Source organism: Protopterus annectens, chromosome 10.part0, assembly GCF_019279795.1.
Source record: "Protopterus annectens isolate FY-2018-M chromosome 10.part0, PAN1.0, whole genome shotgun sequence".
NCBI lineage: Eukaryota > Metazoa > Chordata > Ceratodontiformes > Protopteridae > Protopterus > Protopterus annectens.
This window is the reverse complement of record NC_056744.1, coordinates 736368822-736392945: the sequence shown is the minus strand read 5'-3', so window position 1 is coordinate 736392945 and position 24124 is coordinate 736368822. Positions and strand designations below refer to the sequence as shown.

Sequence of the window (24124 nt, the reverse complement as noted above, 5' to 3'; positions counted from 1 at the left end):
GTTAGGCTAATAGGGCAGTAGTTCCCAGGGTCCGTGGTGGCTCCCCCCTTGTGGAGTGGGATAACCATTGCTGTGCACCATTCAGCAGGCACAAAGCCTGAGGTGAGGCTATGATTGAACATGGTACTTAGGTGGGGTGCAAGTTCGTTCTGTAGTTCATGCAGAACGCAGCCTGGGATGTTGTCTGGTCCCATGGATGCTGTGTTCTTGGCTTTGGAGAGTGTGGTTTTTACCTGTGCAGCCGTGATTACAGGAACTTTGCATTCTTCTGGTATAGAGATGGGCTCTTTAGGGGGTGAGAGGGGGGTAAAGTTAGCACTGAACCTATCTGCCAGGATGTCTGCAATATCAGTTGGGTCTGTATATTTAGTACCATTGTGCCAGAGCAGATCTGAGTGTTGCCATTGAGATTCTTGACATAGCTATAGAATGCTTTTGTGGTTGTCTTTAGAATCAGTGGCAATTTTGTTTTCATAACTAGCTTTGGAGTATTTTATCAGGGATCACAGCTTCTTACTGAGGCTGACCAGGGAGCTCCTACTCATGGGATTTTACTCTCTTTTGCAACAGTTTCTTCCTTCTGTTGTACAGTTTGTTTATGGCAGGGGACCACCAGATTGGCTTCCTTTTTTTGGAGGATAACGTCTTGGTTCTGTTTGGGATAGCACGATCCATGCACTCATGTAAGTGCTTATAAAGTGCAACTGTGTAGGATTCAGTAGTCGTAACTGTATTGTCCATCTGCATGGATGTCATGAAGTTCACCACTTCTGTCTTACGAAGCATGAAGTTGGCTATGGAGATTTTTTTTACCATGGTTTCCTTAATGGGGGGGGGGGCAGCAGGATGTGGATATCTAGGGTAATTAGCTTATGGTCGGATCGGACCAATGAGGTGTTGACTTCAGGTGTGGAACATCGGTCACTCATGTTAGTAATGACTAGATCTAGGATATTATTGCCCCTGGTGGGGGTGTGGATAAGTTGATCCAGGGCATTGGAGTTTATGAATTCCAGAAAGCGTTGAGCGAAGGAGTTGGCACATGAGTAGCTTTCCCAGTTAATGGTGAGGTAGTTGAAATCGCCCATTATTAGGGTGTTTGGTTGAACCCTAATATTTTCCAGTACATCAAGAAAAGAAGAGTGGGAATCCTGGGGCATGGTGGGTGATCTGTAGCAAGCTACAATTTGGATTGCAGATTTGACCAGAGTTAGTTGCACTTGGATAACCTCAGCTGCATTATGCTGAGCAACTACCCTGGAGGTGTGGATATCCTTAATGAATATGGACACACCTCCGCTTTTGGTGTTCTGGTCCAGGTTACATGGCTGAAAAGTGTGGTATGAGTTATAGCCTGGTAGTGCAGGGGTGCTCTCTGGAGCCTTGAACCAGGTCTCAGTCACTGCACAGATATTGATGTTCTCCATTTTAAGGAGTGCCTCAATTGAGTGCATTTTGAGATTTAGACTTCTAGCATTGAGCAAACTATAGTTATGAAGGTTCAAGGCATAGTCAAACAAGTGTTTTGATTAGGGGACACACTGTTTTGGGTCTCAGATCAGTTGTTTAACTTTTATCTGGAAAGAGAGGGATAGAAGATAGGCAACTGCAAGGTGTAGAAAAGTACCTTTTTGCAAGGGGATACTTGCTACTAGCCAAGTAGGATCAAACACTGAGTCACATGTGGCTTATCCCAAAGTTTGCTATGTGTAGAATTAGTATTTCACTGCACGTTCTTTGACCGACCTAGTCTACAGTCCAAAACATAACTATAGCAAGGAAGTAGTTAACGAGGAGATGTGAATGCATTCTAATCTAGGATTCAGAAAGAAGAAAAATACTAAAAGGTTTGAAAAGAGAAACTGTAACATCTCTGCAGATACTCTGTATATAGCTGCACCTGTAAGTTTGATAAGAGAAACTGTAACATATTTGTATATATTTCTGAATATAAACTGTATTCTTCACAGGCTTGAAATGCGAGACTGTAACTTGTATACTAATACAATATGTTTGTGCATATACTGTAACTTACTTGTCTTTATCTGTTAGTAAATTTGGAGCTTTTCTTCCCAGGCAGTCGCTGAAAATTGACATGTATCATGTTGGACTATCCCGGTCAACAAATGTAAAATAAATTAATAAAATAAAAATAATTTAGGGACTGAGACTGCAGAAATACATCAATTTGTTCCAATTTATTTTTAAGTTCCCTGTAACTAACTTATAGCATTTAAAAGAATGAGGGCTAAGAGCAACAAAGAAAGAAGGGGATGTTGGGTTGACTTTTATGCTCCTTTACAAAAGAAGACAAAGGATAACAGGTGTGAGTCTAATGATGCTTCAGCTTTTAAAAGTGGAAGAGATTCAAGGTGTGTTTTTCTGGATTTGGAGGAGTTATGTACAAAAAGAAAAACTAAGTTAATTATTTGTTCAATGATTTTGGAAAAATATGCAGAATTTTACGAGTTCAATAGATGTATGGCAACAGACGAAGGTAACTAGAATGATATTTTTAAGAAATTCCATTAAAATGTGTGATGACAGTATGACTAAAGCTAGCAGCAAACCTTCAAAGTTGTTAAGCTTCATGATGGAAGGTTAGTTTTGTAATGTGGATAAGAGCTTAAAGTTAACCAACCAATTGAACACAATTGCCTCCTCTCAGTCATAACCAAAGAACATTATCTTTTCATGTGACTTGCTCACAATATACAGTAGGCAAATGGATAGGGAAGGAATCAAACCTTGTACTCCAAAATACAAAACAAATTAACATTTTACAACATTAGTCTTCCATAATAACTGCAAGTAAACTTGCTTTCCATTTTAAAATGCAAAATATGTAAGCAAAAACCTTCTTTTCTTGTAGAATCCAGGATTTGTCATATTTATAAAGCTAGAAAATTTTACTATATAAACTTCAAATATTCAAATGTTATAATTAACAGTGTACTGTTATCACTGAAACAGTTCTGGAATTCTGTCTTACTATGAGTATGCCTATGTGGACAATTATCCTGACAAAGAAACATGTTAATTAGTATTTCTAACCTGCCTGGCCAATATCCAGCATAGTACTGCATCTGGAAATAACCATGCTTACAGCCAAAATACTTGCAAAATAATTTACATAGTAAATTGAATCAAATAAAATGATTACCGATTGTCTAAATGTTCCTGCAAAATTTATGAAAACCTGTGAAATTTGTATTAATTTTGTCACTTCCCCTCTCCTGCCATGATCTTTCTTATTTTGTAAAAAGTCAAAAAAAAAAAAAAAGAAAGAACTCGTATCACTCAAGTCAGATTGTTTGTGAGCAGACATCTCAATAGTTTTCTTTCCTTGTAGGGCAGAGAAATAGTCTTTCAGGCAAAATGTAGTTGAAGGTCAGAAAGTCTTTGGAAGCAGGATTCTTATAAAAGCATATTGGAAATATGTGCTTGAATACTTTGCAGCCAGTATATAACTAAGTTATCTAGGAATTTTTAAACCTTCATAAAAGCAAATCCAAGCAAAGGATGGCAAATTGCAATTCACAAAATAAAACATTCAAAAAACGGCAAGTCCACACTATTACAATTTATTCCACAATTATACAGTTAGGATTTTTGTCCATTCAGGACCTCATCAGACTGAGTTCTACTACTTAAAACAACTCTTCATATGCAAAGTCATCTCATTATATGATAAATATCTTATGTGTTAAAATCACTTGATGAACCAAGATTAATGGTATTTTAGACCCCTCCTTTAAAAATAAAATAAATACATTTCTCCATATCATTTGACCCTGGTGTCATGCAAGCATTTAATCTCACCTGCAATATGTAGTCTCTCTAATCTAACTTATCTTCAGTTGCATTCTTTACAGATTCCAAAACTCTTAATTTAAAATTACTACCCTGACATTTATTAACATGTTTTGCTAATTTATTAATTTAATTTTCATTCTTATTGCATAAATATATTTACATAATGGTCTTAATGTTCTACAGATATAAAATGCTGAGCATACTGTACATAGGGCAACACAAATCATATTTTTGGACTGGCATGTAAATGACCCTGGTATCATATAATAATTGCTCAAAATTAACACAAGACACATGTTATAATATATTCACAGTAATTATAATGCCCAAATACTTCCATCCTTCCATTCATCACTTCAGGTTTCTTACATTTATCTAATAAATTCTTCATAGTCCATCTCTTTTGATACATAAATTAATTTTTAGCAATACTATTAGCTGGACAGAAGAATGCTGTAATAATTTTCCTATCATTACACATATTCCTAATAGCCTCAATATTCAAACAATTATTTAGCTTCACAGAAACACTTTATATCTTCTTTCATATTACTTTGTTTTTTTTGTATCTGTTGTAATACTAGAGATTTATGGATTATAGTTGTCATTCTTTTCATCTTTCACAAGTTAATTTTTTTGTTTATTAAACTCATTGGATAACCCCTCTTAAATTGTTTCCTTCATGCCATAATTTCTTCCTCAAATCTCATGTCATCACCCATTAACTTACTTGTTCTTGCCATCTGTCCTTTTAGAATATTCATTTTCAATCAGTATGGATGCAGACTACAAAAATTCAAAGAACTATTACTAATAGATTTACAATTAATCATTGTCCTCAGTTTGACCATGTTCTTTAATTAAAAACAGATCCAATATCTTATCTTTTGTAAATCACAACTCTTTGCAAATTTAAAAAAAAGATGTTAATACTGTTCATATAAAATATACATTCACCTAAGTTCTCTCTTTTCCTGATCAAATAATATAAAAGATCAATACATTGTTTATATAACTTAATAAATATAAATTCAGATGTAAAATATTCATTTTTTTCCATCTTCTTATCAATAAATTTATGCAGCTGGGGGCCATCACCACTCCCATCGATATAACAATTGTTGTCTAAATAATTTACCTTCAAAGATAACAAAATTATATGTTAAAATTAAATCCAAAACTTCAATTAAACATCTAATTTTTCAGTAGGTAAAATCTGGATACTGATATAAACCACTTCTCACCATTTCCATCACTAAACCTTTAGGTATAGCACAAGAAAGATTGAACATCAGTTCTAACAAAAAAAAAGTCATTGTCACACTTTAATATTTCTAATATATCTAACTAAAGCAGCAGAATCTCTAATATAAGATGTGCTCTGTTTATCCACCAAATTAATTTGCTTTTCCATATAAATAGCTTTTTGAACCCTTACTAGTCACAAATGACCTCATTGGGGGGAGGGTCAGAAACCTGTTAATGAATCTTTGGAAGGATAAACACAAATAAGCTTTCACATTTTCAATATGAAAATAATTTAATCATACATTTATTAACCCTTCCCTAAACCGTTCATAAATAAATGCATCGATTAATCGAAATGCTTTTCTCACATCTAAAATATTGACTTCTTTATAATCATTATTATTATTATTATACAGTAAGTCAAGCATTTTTCTTTTATAATCTTCTGCATTCATCACTATAAAGGCTCCTCCTTCTTATATTTTAATATTTTAATTTCAGCATTAGAACACAATTTACCCAGTCCATTATTCACTTCTTTAGCTAGATTGTAACAACAGTTAAGAGTTAAAAAAAAAAAAAAAAAAGTTTCTTTTGCAGATATGTTTAAATGTATTGCTAGTTGTGATAAAAATGGAGGAATATACAGATGAGGTTTTTTAAAAACATTAGAAATATTAGGAGAACTTGGCTTACTGTGTGCTTGCAATACAATTTTGATATTTAATTTAATTTTCATATTTAATTTATGCACATATTTATGCAGATTATTAATGACAGAAATAAGTTGAGCAACTTAGTTTCATTATCTGTTCTGTTTGTGTGTGTTGTTCCACTGTTCCTTTGGTCTGTTGGATGAATGATGTTGCTTTGGTTATAATGCAGCTAATTCCACAAAAGTTCTCATTCTTTCCTATCCCTCATGAAATACTTCTATTATCTGATTGTTCCTCTTGAACGTCTTTACATTGTAATTCTTTTTCTTTTGCAGCTTATAATATGTTTGTTGGAGTCCCAGACTCTGTTTCTGTTTTGCTAGTCTTTGAGATCTCCTTGGCTGCCTCCCTGATGTGCTTAAAAAAAGGCTGTTACTGCTGCTCATTTCATTCTAATACTGGCTCATTCATATCACTCTTAGCCCAATTCACAGTACTGGAGTGATTAATCTCTGAATCCAATTTCTGTACACCATATTTTTGGCAGTATTATAGCCATTGCAGTCATGTTGAAATTTCTTTAATTTCCTCATTTTTGTCTACATCATACTTGTTTATAACTTTCTACTGTATACTGGAAAGTTTAACTTCAAAATTAATGGAAGAAGTTCTATATTTTTAGTCTGTATAAGCCACACAGATCTTTTTCTGCAATATCTGCATTTCTTGTTTATTATAACAGATCACCAATTCACAATGCATTAAACATATTTTTAGGTTTAAATTCTTCATTTCATCCAAGAATGACTCCCTATATTATTTCCATGATGATAATTTCAGTAAACACAAACCTCTTTGTACATATTTAACCAAGATAGTCTGTTCAATGAAACATGTACCACACTGAAGTCTTTTTAACTTCAATAAGTCTTTCTCTAAAGATATAAATAACTCATTGAGGGAAAAAGTATTCCCTCTTGTTGAATTTTCCTGATTAACATTAAGCAGATTTACAGGTGCTGACAGCACTTCAGATAAAAGACAGTCCATACCTGAATCCTTAAATAAATCATTCATAGTAGATTCTTTCATCACTTTATTAGGGAAAATTACCTCTTGTCTATCAGTCACCTTAAAAATAACCAAGCTGGAGTCTCTGTTAATTATTTTTTTTTTAGTTGTTCCCCCCCCCCCAGACCTTGTGATACTGACCCTGCCCCGAGTGCCCAATGTCCACTACGGATCTACCTGCCGCCATTTTACCCACAGACTATTCTGGCATTTTCTGGAGCTAGTCATGAAGTCAAAGGGCATCCTGAGAGCTTGAGTATCTGTACTTCCATCATGTCATGAGATGTCTTTGAATATAAAGCGTTGTTTTAAGTGGTAGAACACAGTCTGATGAAGTTCTGAGTAGACAAAAGCACTGTGTAATTTTGGAATAAATTGTGATACTGTGGACTTGTTGCTTTTTCTAAGTTTTTATCTAGGAATTTTTCTTTGATGAGAAAGACATGAGCAAAGTATGATCAATGTCTCTTGTAGTTACTGGACACAGCAGATGTACTTTAGCAGTCAGAGGTCTTTTTCATATCACATGATATGCAGTTATAAACAGCTGCACAGAAACAATGGATGCCATTGGTGAAAAAAGTGACATTTTCTACAATGCAATTTTTCTTTTTTTTTTCTTTTTTTTTTACAGTTCAGACCATGTAGAAGGCAGGCACTATGTTATTTCTTCATGTATGTCAGCTAAAATCATGCAACATTTTGAAAACTCACTGGAACAGTTCATTTTAGTCACACTTGAAAAACACAAGGGAGGTAGTTAAATTTATGATGCTTTACTTCAGTGATTTTGCTGTTAAAGCATGTGATGAAGATACAAGTAGCATACCATTCTGTACATTAAATCAATGCTAAAAGATTGGGTACCATTTGTATTCTGTTACAAACTGTGGCTTTATCAGCTCTGAGACTGCTGAACTTGCAGTTCAAATTCTTAGAATCTCGTCATGCAGTTGAAGAGGTGGTGGACTGCAAATGAATTTATAAGTTATTTCTGATAATGTCCTGTCTTTCAGTGTGACAGATTAAAATACCTTGAGATTCCTGGCAATATATTTGCTGTAATGTAATGTCAACATCAGTATCACTGCAATAAGTGCTCTAATATATTCCTGTCTTACAGTTTGAGTATTAAGACAACATCCATCCACACTGATAAGTTTTCAGAATTGTCCTTTGATAACTTGATAAGTATCTTTTTGCTGCTGTTGGACAATTCTGTGTGTCTCTATGATCTAGACCAAAAAGTAAAAAGGCTACACAGACAAATCAATTGGTAAAAACTACAAGCAAAACCTAGCCAAGCCAGAGTTTTCACTGTGTGACATCTTAAACCTCCTGTAATATAGGGTCATGTGATATATGCAAATTACCTTGTTTTCATTTGCATATATCCTATGGACCTCTATTACAGGAGGTTTAAGGTATTACACAGTGAAAACTATAGCTTGGGTAGGTTTTTCACATTTCACACAGTTTTAGCTCTATGATCTAGAAACACTCACAGAGTTAACATCTGTATGCAGAATTACTGTTTTTTGTGGGTTTACTCATCCATTTACCATTTTGTCTGCGTGCTGCTAAACCTCTTTCATTTCTGGGTTCATATTTCTCTTTCAACTGGCTAGACTGGCTTGCCATTTGACTTTTGATTTTCAAAATGTTGGCAGAAGTTCCAGCAACAGCAAGCAGGAAGACTACACAATGATTCTCTCTAAAAGCAGGAAACACACATTTTTAAGCATATAACTGAAGTCCTTTACCTCAAATTGTTAAGCAACAGGCTAATATGAATGTTTCATGAATATGTGTGAGTTCGAATCTCAGTGTAGACTATTTACTCTGGAAACTTCCTAATTAACAGACTTCCTCTTAATAAATACCCATGATACATAGAGACACAATTGGGTTGGGTTACACAACTAAGCTTATAAAGGCCCTGGTGGTTGTTGGCCTAGTGTATACCTATGAATCTATAAACCCATGAAGACATACTCTTCTTCTTTCGGCTGCTCCCGTTAGGGGTCGCCACAGCAGAGGAACTGTTTCCATTTCTTCCTGTCCTCTGCATCTTGCTCTGTCACACCAACAACCTGCATGTCCTCTCTCACCACATCCATAAACCTTATCTTTGGCCTTCCACTTTTCCTGTTACCTGGCAGCTTCATCCTTAGCATTTTTTCCCCAATATACTCTGCATCTCTCCTCAGCACATGTCCAAACCAACGTAATCTTGCCTCTCTGGCTTTGTCTCTAAATCATCCAACCCGGGCTGACCATCTAATATACTTATTCCTAATCCTGTCCATCCTCATCATACCCAGTGCAAATCTTAACATCTTCAACTCTGCCACGTCAAGCTCTAACTCCTGCCTTTTTGTCAATGCCACTGTCTCAAACCTATATAACACAGCTGGTCACACTACCCTCTTGTAGACCTTCCCTTTCACTCTTACTGGTACTCGTCTGCCACAAATCACTCCTGACACTCTTCTCCACCCACTCCATCCTGCCTGTACTCTCTTCTTCACCTCTCTTCCACACTCACCATTACTCTGAACTGTTGATCCCAAGTACTTAAACTCATCTATCTTCACCACCTCTACTCCCTACATCCTCACCATTCCTCTATCCTCCCTCTCATTCACACACACATATTCTGTCTTAGCCCTGCTGAGCTTCATTCCTCTTCTCTCTAGAGCATATCTCCACCTCTCCAGGGTCTCCTCCACCTGTTCCCTACTCTCACTACAGATCACAATGTCATCTGCAAACATCATAGTCCACGGGGACACCTGTCTGATCTCGTCTGTCAACCTGTCCATCACCATTGCAAATAAGAAAGGGCTCAGAGCTGATCCTTGATGTAATCCCACCTCCACCTTAAACGTATCCGTCACTCCCACCGCAGACCTCACCGCTGTCACACAACCCTCATACATATCCTGTACCACTCTTACATACTTCTCTGACACTCCCGACTTCCTCATACAATACCACAACTCCTCTCTAGGCACCCTGTCATATGCTTTCTCTAAATCCACAAAGACACAATGCAACTCCTTCTGACCTTCTCTGTACTTCTCCATCAACACTCTCAGAGCAAACATCGCATCTGTAGTGCTCTTTCCTGGCATGAAACCATACTGCTGATCACTAATCATCACCTCCCTTCTTAACCTAGCTTCCACTACTCTTTCCCATAACTTCATGCTGTGACTGATCAGTTTAATCCCTCTGTAGTTACTACAGCTCTGCACATCACCCTTATTCTTAAAAATCGGTACCAAAACACTTTCTCCATTCCTCAGGCATCCTTTCACTTTCCAAGATTTCATTAAACAATCTAGTTAAAAACTCCACTGCCATTTCACCTAAACACCTCCATGCTTCCACAGGTATGTCATCTGGACCAACAGCCTTTCCGTTCTTCATCCTCTTCATAGCTATCCTTACTTCCTCCTTGCTAATCCACTGCACTTCATGATTCACTATCCACACATCATCCAACCTTCTCTCCCTCTCATTCTGTTCAGTCATCAACCCCTCAAAGTACTCTTTCCATCTGCTCAACACACTGTCCTCGCTTGTGAGTACGTTTCCCTCATTATCCTTTATCACCCTTACCTGCTGCACATCTTTACTAGCTCGGTCCCTCTGTCTAGCTAATTGGTACAGAACAAAGGCAAGAAAAAACAAACTGCTACTAAACCAGCACAGCTCCTGATGCCAAACAAAAATTTATGATCATTGACCAGTTGAACTATGTGAATTGGGGGGGGGGGACTGAATCCCAGAAATTAGAAATGAAGGAGCTTATGTGGTAGTTGGGACTTGAAGCCTGCCATCACCCCGGCCTCAATAGTATGTTATCTATCAGCTGTGTCCTTAAGCTGAGGAGTTTGGAAAGATGATGCATGGGGGGTATAACATCAGGTGTGACTTGGACATAAGACTGGCTGAGTGACCTTGATATATATTTTATACCATATTTGGTAGATGGAATGTCTTTTTATCAATATTTGAAATATTATGGCATGCTTTTTATTTATTTTAATGTGTCAGTGTTATTATGCGTATTTGGTTCAAAGTAAGTGTGCTTTTATAATATAATATAATTAACTTTCGATTGTATTATTTAAGTGCTATGTAAGGAACAGTATTAGTTTTACAGCTGTATATTTTATATCACATACAACTTTTTATATTGTGTGTTTATGGGATAGGAACACTTTAGTTAGATTGAAGCTACTTGTGCCTGTTCCTTTAAGGTAATTGGAGGGTTATTTTTCAAAGTCGGAAGAAGTTGGTGCAGGGCGCTGACGAAAAGCAGTATCGTGGTGCTTAATAAAATTGAAGTTGTTCGTTTATTGGCGTCTTGTTTGCTTATCCCTTTGGAATTTAAAAAGACCTGCTTCAGTGAGTTTGGCTATCTGGCTGAGTTTATCTTTGATGAGTTTCACCTCTCTGACTGTGCTTATTGGAGGTGTTTAGTTCGGCTGCTTGGAATTAGGAACTGTGTTGGCTTAGTAGTAGCTTGTTGTTTTTGCCTTTGACTTCCAGAACAAGCATACGTGTGTTTGGGAGGCGTTTAGTCCTGCTGTTTGGCATCAGGAGCTGTGCTGGTTTAGTAGCAATCGGTACAGATCCTTTTCTCCCTCCTTAGTGTCCAGCCTTTTATACAACTCTTCATATGCCTTATCCTTAGCCTTCACCACCTCTCTCTTTGCCATGCACCTCATCTCCTTATACTCTTGTCTACTTGTCTACTTTCTTCATCTCTTTGACAATCCCACTTCTTCTCTGTATACTCTCCTGTACTTCTTCACTCCAGCATCAGGCCCTCTTTGTCCTCCTTCCTCTTTCCATATGTCACACCAAGCACCTTTCTAGCCATCTCTCTTACTAGCTCTGCTGTAGTTACCCAGCTATTCGGTAACTCTTCACTGCCACCCAGTGCCTGACTTAACTCATCCCTGAACATCACCTCACAATTACCCTTTTTCAATTTCCACCATTTGATCCTTGGTGCTGCCCTCACACTCATCCTCCTCTTCTTGATCACCAATGTCATCCTACAAACCACCATCCTATGCTGCCTAACTACACTTTCCCCTGCCACCACTTTACAGTCTCCAATCTCCTTCAGACTGGCCCTTCCACATAAGATATAATCCATCTGTGTGCATCTTCCTCCACTCTTGTATGTTACCCTATGCTCCTCCCTCTTGTTAAAATATGTATTCATCACAGCCATGTCCATCCTTTTTGCAAAATCCACTACCATCTGCCCTTCTGCATTCCTTTGCTTAACACCATATCTACTCATCACTTCCTCATCCCCTCTGTTCCCTTCACCAACATGCCCATTGAAATCTGCTCCAATCACCAGTCTCTCACCCTTGGGTACAGTCATTACCACTTCATCCAACTATCTCCAAAATTTTTCTTTCTCATCCATCGCACACCCAACTTGTGGAGCATATGCACTTAACAACATTCATCATTACACCATCAATTTCCAGCTTCATAAACATCCGACACTCTTTTCACCTCCAAAACACTCTTAGCATACTGCTCCTTCAGGATAATGCCTACGCCATTTCTCCTCCCATCCACACCATGATAAAACAATTTGAAACCACCTCTGATACACCTAGCCTTGCTTCCCTTCCATCTGGTCTCTTGCACACACAATATACCAACCTTCCTTCGGTCCATCATATCAGCTAGCTCTCTCCCTATACCAGTCATACTGCCAACATTCAAAGTTCCGACCCTGACTATCACAGTCCTAACCTTTACCTGCCTTCGGGCATGCCTCCCCCCTCTTCTCCTCCTTCAGCCAACAGTAGCCTAATTTCCACCAGCACCCTGTTGGCCAACAGTACTGGTGGCAGTCGTTATTAACCCGAGCCTCGACCGATCCAGTATGTATTTCTGTACTGTTGTCTGCATGTATGACTTGGCAAAATATTATGCCGGATGCCCTTCCTGATGCAACCCTCCTCATTTACCCGGGCTTGGGACCGTCACAAAGAAATGCACTGGCTTGTGCATCCCCAGTGGCTGGAAGACATACTACTCTGATATATTTATACTGACAGTAAACAATGTTGCCTGTCCTTATCAAAAAAGAGGTGTCTAGTTTTGTGGCAGATGCCATAGTCACATAAACAGGCATGTATAATCATGTTGTGCCGGCTCATCAAAACTTTTCAGTCTTTTACATGTTGATTGTTCATATTAAAGCAATCATGTCAGTATGATCCGTTTCTTTTCACTTTTCTTGATCGATCCGTACATGTACTGCACAAACTGAATAATGCCTGGTACTGCCCAGTTACCCTGCGTGTTAGTCTGACTTGTAATTGAAGTTAAAAAGCACATATTAACAGTACAGATGCCCTCAATATATTAACAGCTAACATGATGAGGAATGAATGGGCCAAATGGCCTGGAATGGTTGATAACAGAGTGGTGGCAAAGAGTGAAAAAAATAGAAGGTCTAGCAAGTGAAATGGATGAAGCGGTGTATTGTAGGAGGTGAAGAAAATTAGTCTGGGAGATTGCAGCAAGTAAATGACAAGTCTGAAGCCTAAATTAAATTATTAAAAGAGGATTCTGAAATGTGGATGGGCAAATGTGAACATCTGGAAAATAGAAAATGCAGACAGAGTTTGCACTTTGCTAGGCTGGGGAAGGGGAAGATGGAAAATACATCATTTATTTATTGGAGCAGTGACTCCAAAACAGAGCAGTAGAGATACCACATCTTGAATGACAGACTGACTGTGCTCATAGGGTCAGAAGGAAAACAGGAAATGAGAAACTTGAGATGCTTTCCTATAAAAGTACATAATTATCATTGTGAGGAATATCTGACAAGACAGAACTCTGAGGAAAGGCTTTCAGGTAGCGAAGAAGAGTTTACATTTTGGAAGATTACTCTTCCCAAGCTCATGCAAAGCAAATTAGTTTGGGGCTGCAGTAGGTCTGCTATATTTTGCAACTTTGGAAAGTGCAGACACATTAGACATATATGCTAGAAGATGCAATAAGCTTATATTGTAATATAATAAAACTATGAAATGGTTATGTGGACTGAAAGGCATAGCAATGCCTATGATAAAATGTGATGCCTGGCCCTATCAAGGTGGCTGAAGAGACTGCAGCTCAAACATTAAAGTGTGAGACTAACACCATGCGTACAGAAGCTAGTGTAGGAGAGGAGCTAATTGGTGGACATGATGACCAGCTGCAAGCAAGGATGAACAGAGAAGTGTTTGGTAATTGTGGTACATGGGAACAGTTAGTTCTATTCCTATTTCTACTAAAGAGATTGACAAAGAGGAGTAGGAGGCGACAATAAAGGGATAAGAGATTGTTCACTTCTTAAGAAAGGAAACAAGATCCGGAAAATGTGAGGATATCTGGTCATTCTAAATGGGTTGCAGATGAAGGAGTGGAAAGCAAGAGAGAAGACTTGTTTTGGGGGCAATAAGAGACACAGTGGAGCAACAAAGCAAAGGAGCAGCAGAAAAAATAAGAAGTTATGTACCTACCATAACGTTCCATGTTAGTTGTCTTCTTCTCGCCTTCTTTCTTGCTGGATGGTTCGGAGCTGATCCTCGGCTCCGACTCGGCCAATACTAAAGCTCGAGAGCTAATTCCACCGGCTCGACGCTCCCCTATATCCCACAATGCTAGGCGGTAACTACTCAGATCTCGTTTGATAGCTATACCAAGCAATCCTAGTCTCCATAGAATGGAGTAGGGAAACCCACCTCAAAACAATCTGTCGTAAAAGAAAGGCAGACCTCAGTAAGGATAGAAGAGGTGGAAGAACGTGTGGGAATGACAACTTTCGGAAGAAAAACACAAAATGAATTCCAGTCAGTCTGTCCAGGCTTGGGGGAAGGAGGGTGGGACACAAGAAAGAAGGCGAGAAGAAGACAACTAACATGGAACGTTATGGTAGGTACATAACTTCTTAATGTTAAGTTGTCAATCTCGCCTTCATTCTTGCTGGATGGGACCACGTCCCTAGCACCTTATCCCGGGTGGCCTATCGGAACAAACTCTTGAGAACAGTGGAACCAAAATTGGCACGACTTCTGGAAACCATGTCCAATTTGTAATGTGAAATGAATGTATGAGGAGAAGCCCAGGTGGCCGCTGCAGAAATTGAATCTATTGGCAGCCTATCCTGAAAAGCTACGGATGTAGCTAATGCCCTAGTTGAATGAGCTCTAGGTCTTGAGGGTAGTTTTTGATGTCTGATCTCATAGATGAAGGTAACTGTAGAGGTGAGCCATCTAGAGAGGGATACTTTAGTAACTGGAAGGCCCAATTTGCCTTCCGCATATGACAGAAACAATTGATCAGATTTCCTGAATTGTTTAGTCCTGTCTAAGTAATATCTAAGTTGGCGATGAACATCCAAAAAATGTAGCTTTTGTTCCGACCTGTTTGAATAGTTAGGGAAAAAGACAGGAAGATCAATAATTTGGTTTAGGTTTATTTGAGAAGAAATTTTAGGCAAAAAGGATGGATTAGTACGGAGGGATACCCTATCTTTTTGAAAAACTAAGTAAGGAGGACAACTGCACAGAGCATGGAGTTCGGATACCCTTCTCGCTGAAGTTATAGCTACCAGAAAAAGTGTCTTCCAAGAAAGCAACTTCAGAGAACATGAAGCCGCCGGCTCGAAGGGGGGAAGAATTAAAGATGCCAGAACCAAGTTCAAATCCTCCCATTGAGGCGGGGGATCTTTGATTGGAGGTTTAAGAAGAAATACACCCCTTAAAAAGGCTTTACAGAGTTTGTGAGCCATGATGCTAGACTCTGAAACACCAACATGAAAATTTGATATGGCAGCCAGTTGAACTCTAATGGTTGATGCAGAAGATCCTAAATGAAAGAGTTCTGCTAGAAAGTCTAAAATAGACTGGATAGGTGCAGTAAAGGGATCTATGTTTTTGATGTTGCCCAAAAGGTAAAGTGTTTCCATTTGCTACTATAAATCTTCCGGGTAGAAGATTTATGAGAGGCTATCAAGATATCTCGGACCGAGCGAGATATTGAGGGAAGCCTGGCTAAGGTTGGAATCGGAGAAACCACGCTGTGAGGTTTAGAGAAGGCAGAGATTGGTGCAGCCGACCCGATTGGTGGGTTATCAGATCTGGTACTGGGTCCAGATGCCAAGGCTGCTCCAAAAGGTAATGATGAAGAAAGGGAAACCATATCTGTCGAGGCCAGTAAGGGGCAATGAGGATCATTGTCACTCTCAAGGCGATGGCTTTCTGAATTAGTTGAGATATCAGTGGAAAGGGGGGAAAGGCATATAGAAGTCCTCGGGGCCAATCGTGGACTAGAGCGTCTCTGGTGGGATGGCCTGGTAACAGGAAGAGAGTGAAGAAGTCATGACACTTGCTGTTTTGGGGAGTAGCAAAAAGATTGCAGCAAGGCTGGCCCCATCTTAGGAATACTTCTTCTAGAACTGATTTCTTTAGAGACCACTCGTGGGGCATGAGAATTGCTCTGCTCAATTTGTCTGCAATAACGTTGGATTTCCCGGGAATGTGCGTTGCTATCAGAAAATGCTGAGAAGAGATCGCCCATTGCCAAAGTCTGAGTGCCTCTCGACATAAAGGGTATGATCTGGTTCCGCCTTGTTTGTTGATGTACCACACTACGGACATGTTGTCCGTTTGAAATGCAATAGTCCCAGTGGGAAGAGAGTCGTGAAGGGCTTGCAACGCTAAAAGCACTGCTCTCATCTCTAAGATGTTTATGTGCAAGTGGCACTTGAAAGGTTGCCACGTGCCCTGGACTGTCCTGCCCTGATAATGCCCCCCCCACCCGATCAGGGAGGCGTCTGTTGTCGACGTGGCGACTGGGGGGGGGGGAGTGAAGGGTCTTCCTCGGAGAAGTTGAGGTGATGTGATCCACCAAGACAGTTGATTCTTGCATGCTTGAGTTATCAATATGGTATGGGACATCGGGAGCTGTTGAAAGGACCATTGAGTAAACAGCATCCATTGGAGGATCCTCATGTGAAAGAGAGCTAAGGGGAGAAGGGGAATAGCTGCTGTCATGAGTCCTAGTACCTTCAAAACCAGTCTGGCTTTGACTTTGTTGCATTGTAAGAGAAGGGAAACTTGGTTCCGAATGTCTGACACCCTCTGCTCTGTGAGTCTGGCTGAAAGATTCAGTGTGTCTAAGGTGGCGCCTATAAAGACAATAGATTGACAAGGCGACAAAGCAGATTTTCCGAAATTTATCGAAATGCCTAGAGCTTGGCAAGATTGGATGGTGAAGTCCCTGGATAGGAGAAGCTGATGTCTGGTGGTGGCAGTAAGGAGCCAGTCATCCAAATATGGAAACACCTGGAATCCTTGACGTCTCAAGTGAGCCGCGACCACTGCCATGCATTTGGTGAACACACGGGGGGCTGTAGTGAGACCAAAGGGCAGGACCCTGAACTGGTAGTGACTGGCTCCCAGCCTGAAGCGGAGATATCTCCTGGAGCGTCTGTTCATTTTGATGTGGTAGTACGCGTCCTGAAGATCTATCGAGCACATCCAATTGTCCTGACCCAAGAAGGGTAGAATGGACTGTAGCGTGACCATCCGGAATTTTGTTTTCTTGACAAACTTGTTTAAGTAGCTGAGATCCAGTATGGGTCTCCAGTCCCCTGTTTTCTTTGGTACCAAAAAGAATTTGGAGTAGATTCCGGATCCTTGCTGGTCTGCCGGGACTGATTGGATAGCTCTTTTTGATAGCAGCTTTGAAATTTCTAATGCTGCTTGTTCCCTTAGACCGGGTGGAACATCTGGAAGGGATCTTTTTGGTTGGGTTGGGATGTGAGTAAAGGGAATTTTGTAACCCTTGGATATGATCGACTGTACCCATTTGTCTTGAGTAAGGGAAAGCCAGGCTTTTGGGTACAGTGATAACCTTCCCCCGACTGCCTCCGAAGGTGGACAGCCGGGCAGTCCCTCAGGGGTGCTGAAAGGGTTTGTCAGAGAACATTTCTCTGCTACCCTGGTTTTGCGGACCTCCTCTGCCTCTAGGGTGGCGTCTATTATTATTCCCCCCTCTGCCTCTAGAGGGGAATCGGCCTTGTGCGTCAGATGAGACTCCCTGGGATTGTTTGCGGAACCATATCTTTCCTCCCCTTTGACCTTTGGGATAGGGTCTAGAAGGGGTAGAAAAACGGACTCCTACAGCAGAGAGAGTCTTACCCTCTACCTCGCACCTGGTCAATGTATCCTTTACCTGTGGACCAAACAAGGATGATCCATCAAAGGGAGAATTGGTGAAGGACGCCTTGAAAGGGTCCGCAAAGTTGCATAGCCGCATCCAGGCGTGACGTCGTAAGGCAACACCTGTGCCTGCAGCTCTACTCGCCCCATCTGCTGCATATGAGACCAGCCGCATGGAGGAGATAACGATGGAATTTAGGGTTGCCAACTGGGAGTTCATTGTGTCTTTGAACTCCTCAGCTGTAGGATCCTTTATCAGTTCACCCATATCCTTGAGTAAATCTCTCTGGAGACGAGTGAAGTGGCATAAGTAGTTCAGCGACCGCATTGAAAAGGTCGCTGATGAGAACATCTGCTTGCCGTACCTGTCCATGGTCCTAGATTCCTTATTAGGAGGATGGACAGGAACCGAAGGATCAGCTAACTCCTTTTTTGTGGCCGCCGCCACCACCATGGCATCAACAGGGACACCTTTGGATAAAAAATCTTTGTCTCTGGGGGCAGTAATAAATTTGGATGGTCTCCTCGGGGTGGGTTCCACTGAGTCAGGAGCCGTCCAAGCCTTCCTTGCCACCACTTCCATAAGGGGGTCAAAGGGAGGGGACACCCAGGAGGTAGAAGGGCGAGAACCAAACGCCTCAAGATACACTAACTCATCCTCCGAAGGGTTAAGGGCTGGCCAGTTCCCCCTCTGTTTCAGGATCTCAAGGATGTCAGCAAAGGAGACATCCTCAGAGGGGGATCGAGGGGAACCTTCGGATTCCTCTAAGTCAGTGTCAGAGGTGATAGACTCAGGGGAGTCAATGTGCTTCCTCTTGCACTGCCTCTTCCTTGTGGGATCTCCTGCAGGGTCAGGAGAGGCCTCGGAAGAGGAGGAAATTCCCAATGGGGAATCTTGAGGAGTTGGCTCTCTGCGGTCTGAGACAAGAGAGTGAGTAGACATCACCGCAGGCACTGTAGATAGAGGGGCTGAAGGAGCTGACTGTGGGGCAGAACCTGGTTCTAGCACGCTCCGCATGACCTCGAAGGCACCCCTGTCAGGCAAGGCCCGAGGCCCCCGCTCCGAAGAGACAAGGACCTCCCCCGGCACCGACAGAGACGGCTCCGAAGCCGATGTAGGAGCCGAACTCACCAACGCTGAAGCCCCGAGAGGGAAAGCGGGGTCGGACAAGGGTCCGATGCCACTCGCCCCCTCGGAGCCAACGAGGGAAGCTCGGCGCCGAGATCCCTCCAAAGAGGAGATCGGAGCAGACGACGGAGCCGAAAAGGAAGGTATCGGATCCAACGCACAGACAGTCATGGCTCCAACAAGCCTTGGCTCCGAATTCAAAGGAGTCGGAGGAGGAATGTATTGGGGAACGGGAATAGCCACTGACTGGTGAGTCGGGCTATGCAGCATTTGGGCCAGTGCCTTGGACTTGAGAAGTCTACTCACTACCCTTTGCAAGTCATGGTCTGATAATCTGGAAGACTGTGAGGAATGAGTTTTGTGACTTCGTTCCGAAAGAAGAGGGGATCCTGGCGCCGAATGCACGGATCCGATAGAGGGGGATCTGGACCTCTTTCTCGATTGTGGCTCCGATAAAGGTATCAGAGCCGACAAAGTTTTATCAGCCTCGGCTCCAGCCGGAGCCGAGGTAACAGTATGAGGCTTAGAAATATCGGCTCCAGCCGGAGCCGATGTCGAAGCCGACTTAGACTTCTCAGCAGTCGACTCTGGAGCAGGAGCCGACTGTTTGGAAGTTCTTGAAGGCTTCCCCGACACAGACTGAGTCGGGGGGCCTTCAGGCTTTAATAAGCCCCGCAAGATAAGCTTATTCTTGCATTCCTGCAGGACTCTAGGGCTAAACCCATGACAAAAAGCACAAGAGTCCTGCAGGTGCAAAGGCCCCAGGCAATAGACACAAGAAGTGTGACCGTCTGTCAGAGACATTTTCTGACAGCACGAGTCACACTTCTTGAAGCCTGAGACCTTGTCTTTAGACATAATAAAAAAGAGAGCCTAACACACATAAACACACTCCAGACACTCTCTTTAGAAAAATATTAAAATAAATTATTAAGGTTAAGCCACAAACACACACACACACACACAAGCCCTTACAAAAAACTAATTTAGTAAAGGACTAGGGAGAGGGAAGGGGCCGAAGGCCTAGAATAAGGGAAAAAAGGAAAAGGGGGCTCGACAAACAGGGTCGATTTATCTAAATCTTTAAATTAAACTGAAAGGTTATGTATCAAAAATAAAAAAGGGGTTATTAGACGTACCTAAAGGTAAAAAGTGTAACTAACCTGCCTGAGCCGGTAGAAAATGTACCTCGTCAGCTATAGCGGCAAACAAGATCTGGGTAGTTACCGCCTAGCATTGTGGGATATAGGGGAGCCTCGAGCCGGTGGAATTAGCTCTCGAGCTTTAGTATTGGCCGAGTCGGAGCCGAGGATTGGCTCCGAACCCATCCAGCAAGAATGAAGGCGAGATTGACAACTTAACATCAACTATGTGTAAGTGGGCGAGGGAGAATTGAAACTTGACTAATCCTGGTATGCAGAGACACTCCAGTAACAGAAAGGTACACAGGCAGGTGTGCAGGTGGGATCAGTGAATGTTCTGAAACCTGCTGTCATGTTTTTTCCTTCTAGTTTGCCTTTGGTGTATTAGTCATCTGGGACAGAGTGGTGTTGTGGACCCAGCATATGCTGGATCTTCATGGATAATGATGAAGTGGTGGTTTTCAAGGAGTTATTGAGTAGTCAGGAAGTGATTTAAAGAGAGGACATTCAAATGTCAGATGAGGAATATAGACACTGCTTGAACTTTGCACAATGACTGAAAGAAAGGAGAAATTAACGGGTTAATATTGTTTAAAAACCAAATCAAGAAATGTTTGCATTGAACTACTCAATTTTAAATTACAACAGAAATGAAAGACATATGAAAGGAGAAGGCATTGTGGATACTGTGAATATGTTAGATACTGATCACAATTTTCACACAATTTAACACATTAAATTTGAAATAGATGACATTTCTCAATTTAAGTAGAGAGTACATAGACTTGAAAGTATTAAGATCTGTAAAATAAAGGAAGGCAGCTATTCTGTCAGATGGGTGCCTGTGAAGATGAACGGGGGGGGGGGGGCTATACATGTGCCATGAGTTAAATAAAATGCATTAAAGTTTCAGTGTTTATGTTTGAAAGTTAACACTAACACCGATTCCACATTTAAGAAATATTAGTGCACAGGAAAGTGTTAAACTGTTTGCTGCACACACTGTTAAAATATAGAAACAATGGTTTGAGATTAAACATAGATGGGAATGCAGTATGAAAAACTTAGTGTTCATATTTTAACTGTGTGTTAATGTTAATTATGTAATGCAGTCAGGATAACTGTATGTTAACAGAAGACAAGGTGTAGCAGAAAATGATTAATATACAAATATGCATTGTTAATTGTTGAGGGAGAAATGTAGACTTAGATTTTAGAGGAAGGGAGAAACATTTGGTGTATTTTTTGAAGGAAACCAGCTTACTCAAGTTGTTCTAGGGATATTTTGGATATTAGGGTGTTGAGAGTTCAGATTAAAGAAGCTGAGGAATCTAAAACGGAAGTGGTGTTAGCAAGGATAGGATACAGTGAGGCTGATTTTCAGTTGTTAGTGTAAAAGTTGAAAGCTCAGAGGAAAAAGGCATGGGTTGCAACATAAAGCTAGGGATGTGCATTTTACAAGTTACAGTAAGTATGTTATGGAGAATTTTGCAAGCACATAATATAAATGTAGGGAATGTCAAGTGTATGGATTTAAAGAATGGAGGTGAATAGTGTTGAGAGAAGAAGAAAGGGGGTGGCTGGATAGGAAACTTGAAATGGGGAAGGTGTGAAGACTAGTGCTGCGTACAGAGGTAGACATATTAAATCTGGCTAGCACTTTTCAACCTCCAAGACGAGCTTCAGTTCTTCCTCAAAACTAAAATGACATTCTGTATCCCAGGACAGAGTCACTGTCATGGCCTAATTCATCTTAATCTATCCCATCCCTGTGTACCACCTGAATGGCATCACACTTGATCACCACCAACGGTCTTATGGATGGTTAGCTCACATGATGGCTTCACATAGCTTTTTGAGGTTCATTCTGGACAGGCTAAATTGGTCATTCAGAGAGTAAGCACTCACTGAGCACTATCTGGTTCAGGGGATGGGTTCAAGTATCACTATTCTAGGTGAGGTTCTCTGATTCTTTAAATTAACCCAGATGGGAGCACTCTGGGCTGCAATTTGTCTGGTTACCACCATGTAGTCCAAATTGGAAAGGAAAATCCTACCAAGAGTATAAAACTCTGGACAACAAAGCTTTAAGGACCATTAGTGCACAAAAAATCCTTCCACAATGATAAGGCCCAGTCTGAAAAAGTGAAAGTAAATGAAGACATCTGGTGTTACAAAAAACAGGGAAACACATCAGTGCACATTTTGTCTCCATAGCCCTGTGTGGTACTGAATTTTAATACAAGAAAGATGCTGTCTCTTAAGTACAATGTTGTTTTATGTGCATTTTCAGTAGCATTAGGAACTTCCTAAAAAAGTTTTACTAGCTCTCAAAAAAGTTTATAGTAATTTTACGTATAATGCTTTAAAAATTTCATAACCTGTGTTAGTACAACCATGTTGGTAAGAAAAAAACTTGCATTTCACATAAAACTCAGATAGGCCCCGTAGTGTAACATAACTGCTGCATGTATTTCAAACTGTTTTGCATAGGTATACTGTATGTTGCTGTACAGAAAGAGATCTGTAGGCTATGTGACCAGTTCTACATATTACATTCTTATAATCACTAGCTCTTAGCATTTTATGGGATTTCACTAAATAGATATTCAATAACAATGAATCAATATAATTTTCAGAAATTATAGTTTGCTTAATGAAACCAGGTGTCACTTCTTCATTTCTAGCTAGACAGCAGTTAATTCTGAATAAAAAAAATGCTAAGCAGAGACAAACATTTCTGTTTGATAGACTCTAAAGTGTACAAAATAATATTCTTCATGTACATTTTATACAGAGCTGTTGTTGCATCTATAGAAAACCATCAAATCTACTAATGAATATATTAACATGCGATAAACATACAACAAACCCCTTCTAATAAAAGAACATTCAGTTTTATGACTTACACGTCAAGGCTATGCAATATTGGGGATGAGAGAGGTGAAGAAAATGATGAAAATTCTTTAATTGTATCGGAAGCGCCTAAACAGAAAAAAAGAAAACACTTTCTTCAGGATGTAAAGCAAGAAAACACAGTTTTGAGTAAAGTATTTACCTTAACAACAGTTCTTTGAGAGGGAGCAAGCAAGTTAGCAACACTGTTGTAATTCAGTCTCTGTGCAGCTCCACAGAGAAAAAATTATTTCTGCCATTTTTTTTTTAATCTTCAAATTTCATTACCACGAGACAAAGTAGTTATATGAATAGACATAAAAAAATAATGAAATAAGTTTGCACAATGTGATTTAAAGGTGTATCAAACATTCACAACTTATTTACTATCAGAGGCAATTCAAATGCTATAGCAATAGTGTTGAAGTTTGAGTATGAAAACATGATTAGAAAGCCCAGAGGTCTCTGCTTCAAAGTTAAAACATTTTGCTTGTGTGACATGCAGTTACTGTTATCCATTTATAGAATGTTTATAACTTCCTCATTCCGGACTCATTTTGAATGACTATACACTTCAGTAGTTTTGAATTACAATTACTGAGAACACTTCACAGTGTAAAGAACTGAATGTAGCTGGTTTTGAACTATCCAAACTAATCATGTCTGCATTAAAAAAAGTTTTCCATTGCACACAATGATTTCTGATCATTAAAACAATGTTCAGAACTCAAAAATATATTAACTGCCCCAGAAAAATGCTTTAGTTAATTTGATCCTAGACTGTCTTCTTTATAAGCAGAGGAGGGGTTGGTTGGCATAATAGTTAAGGTGTTTACCTCACAGACACAAGTTAGAGGGTTTGTTTCTCACCTTTGGTCACTTTCTGGTTATTGGTTA

General features: G+C 40.2%; 1 protein-coding gene across 1 annotated transcript in view; it reads right to left on the bottom strand.

Moving 5' to 3' along the window:
- Nucleotides 1–24124, bottom strand: part of UBE2U (ubiquitin conjugating enzyme E2 U) — a 658880-nt gene that overhangs the window by 193932 nt on the left and 440824 nt on the right. Inside the window, exon 6 of the mRNA XM_044085559.1 lies at nt 23242–23317. Coding sequence (XP_043941494.1) covers nt 23242–23317 — 76 coding nt within the window. The remainder of the gene's footprint in view (nt 1–23241; nt 23318–24124) is intronic.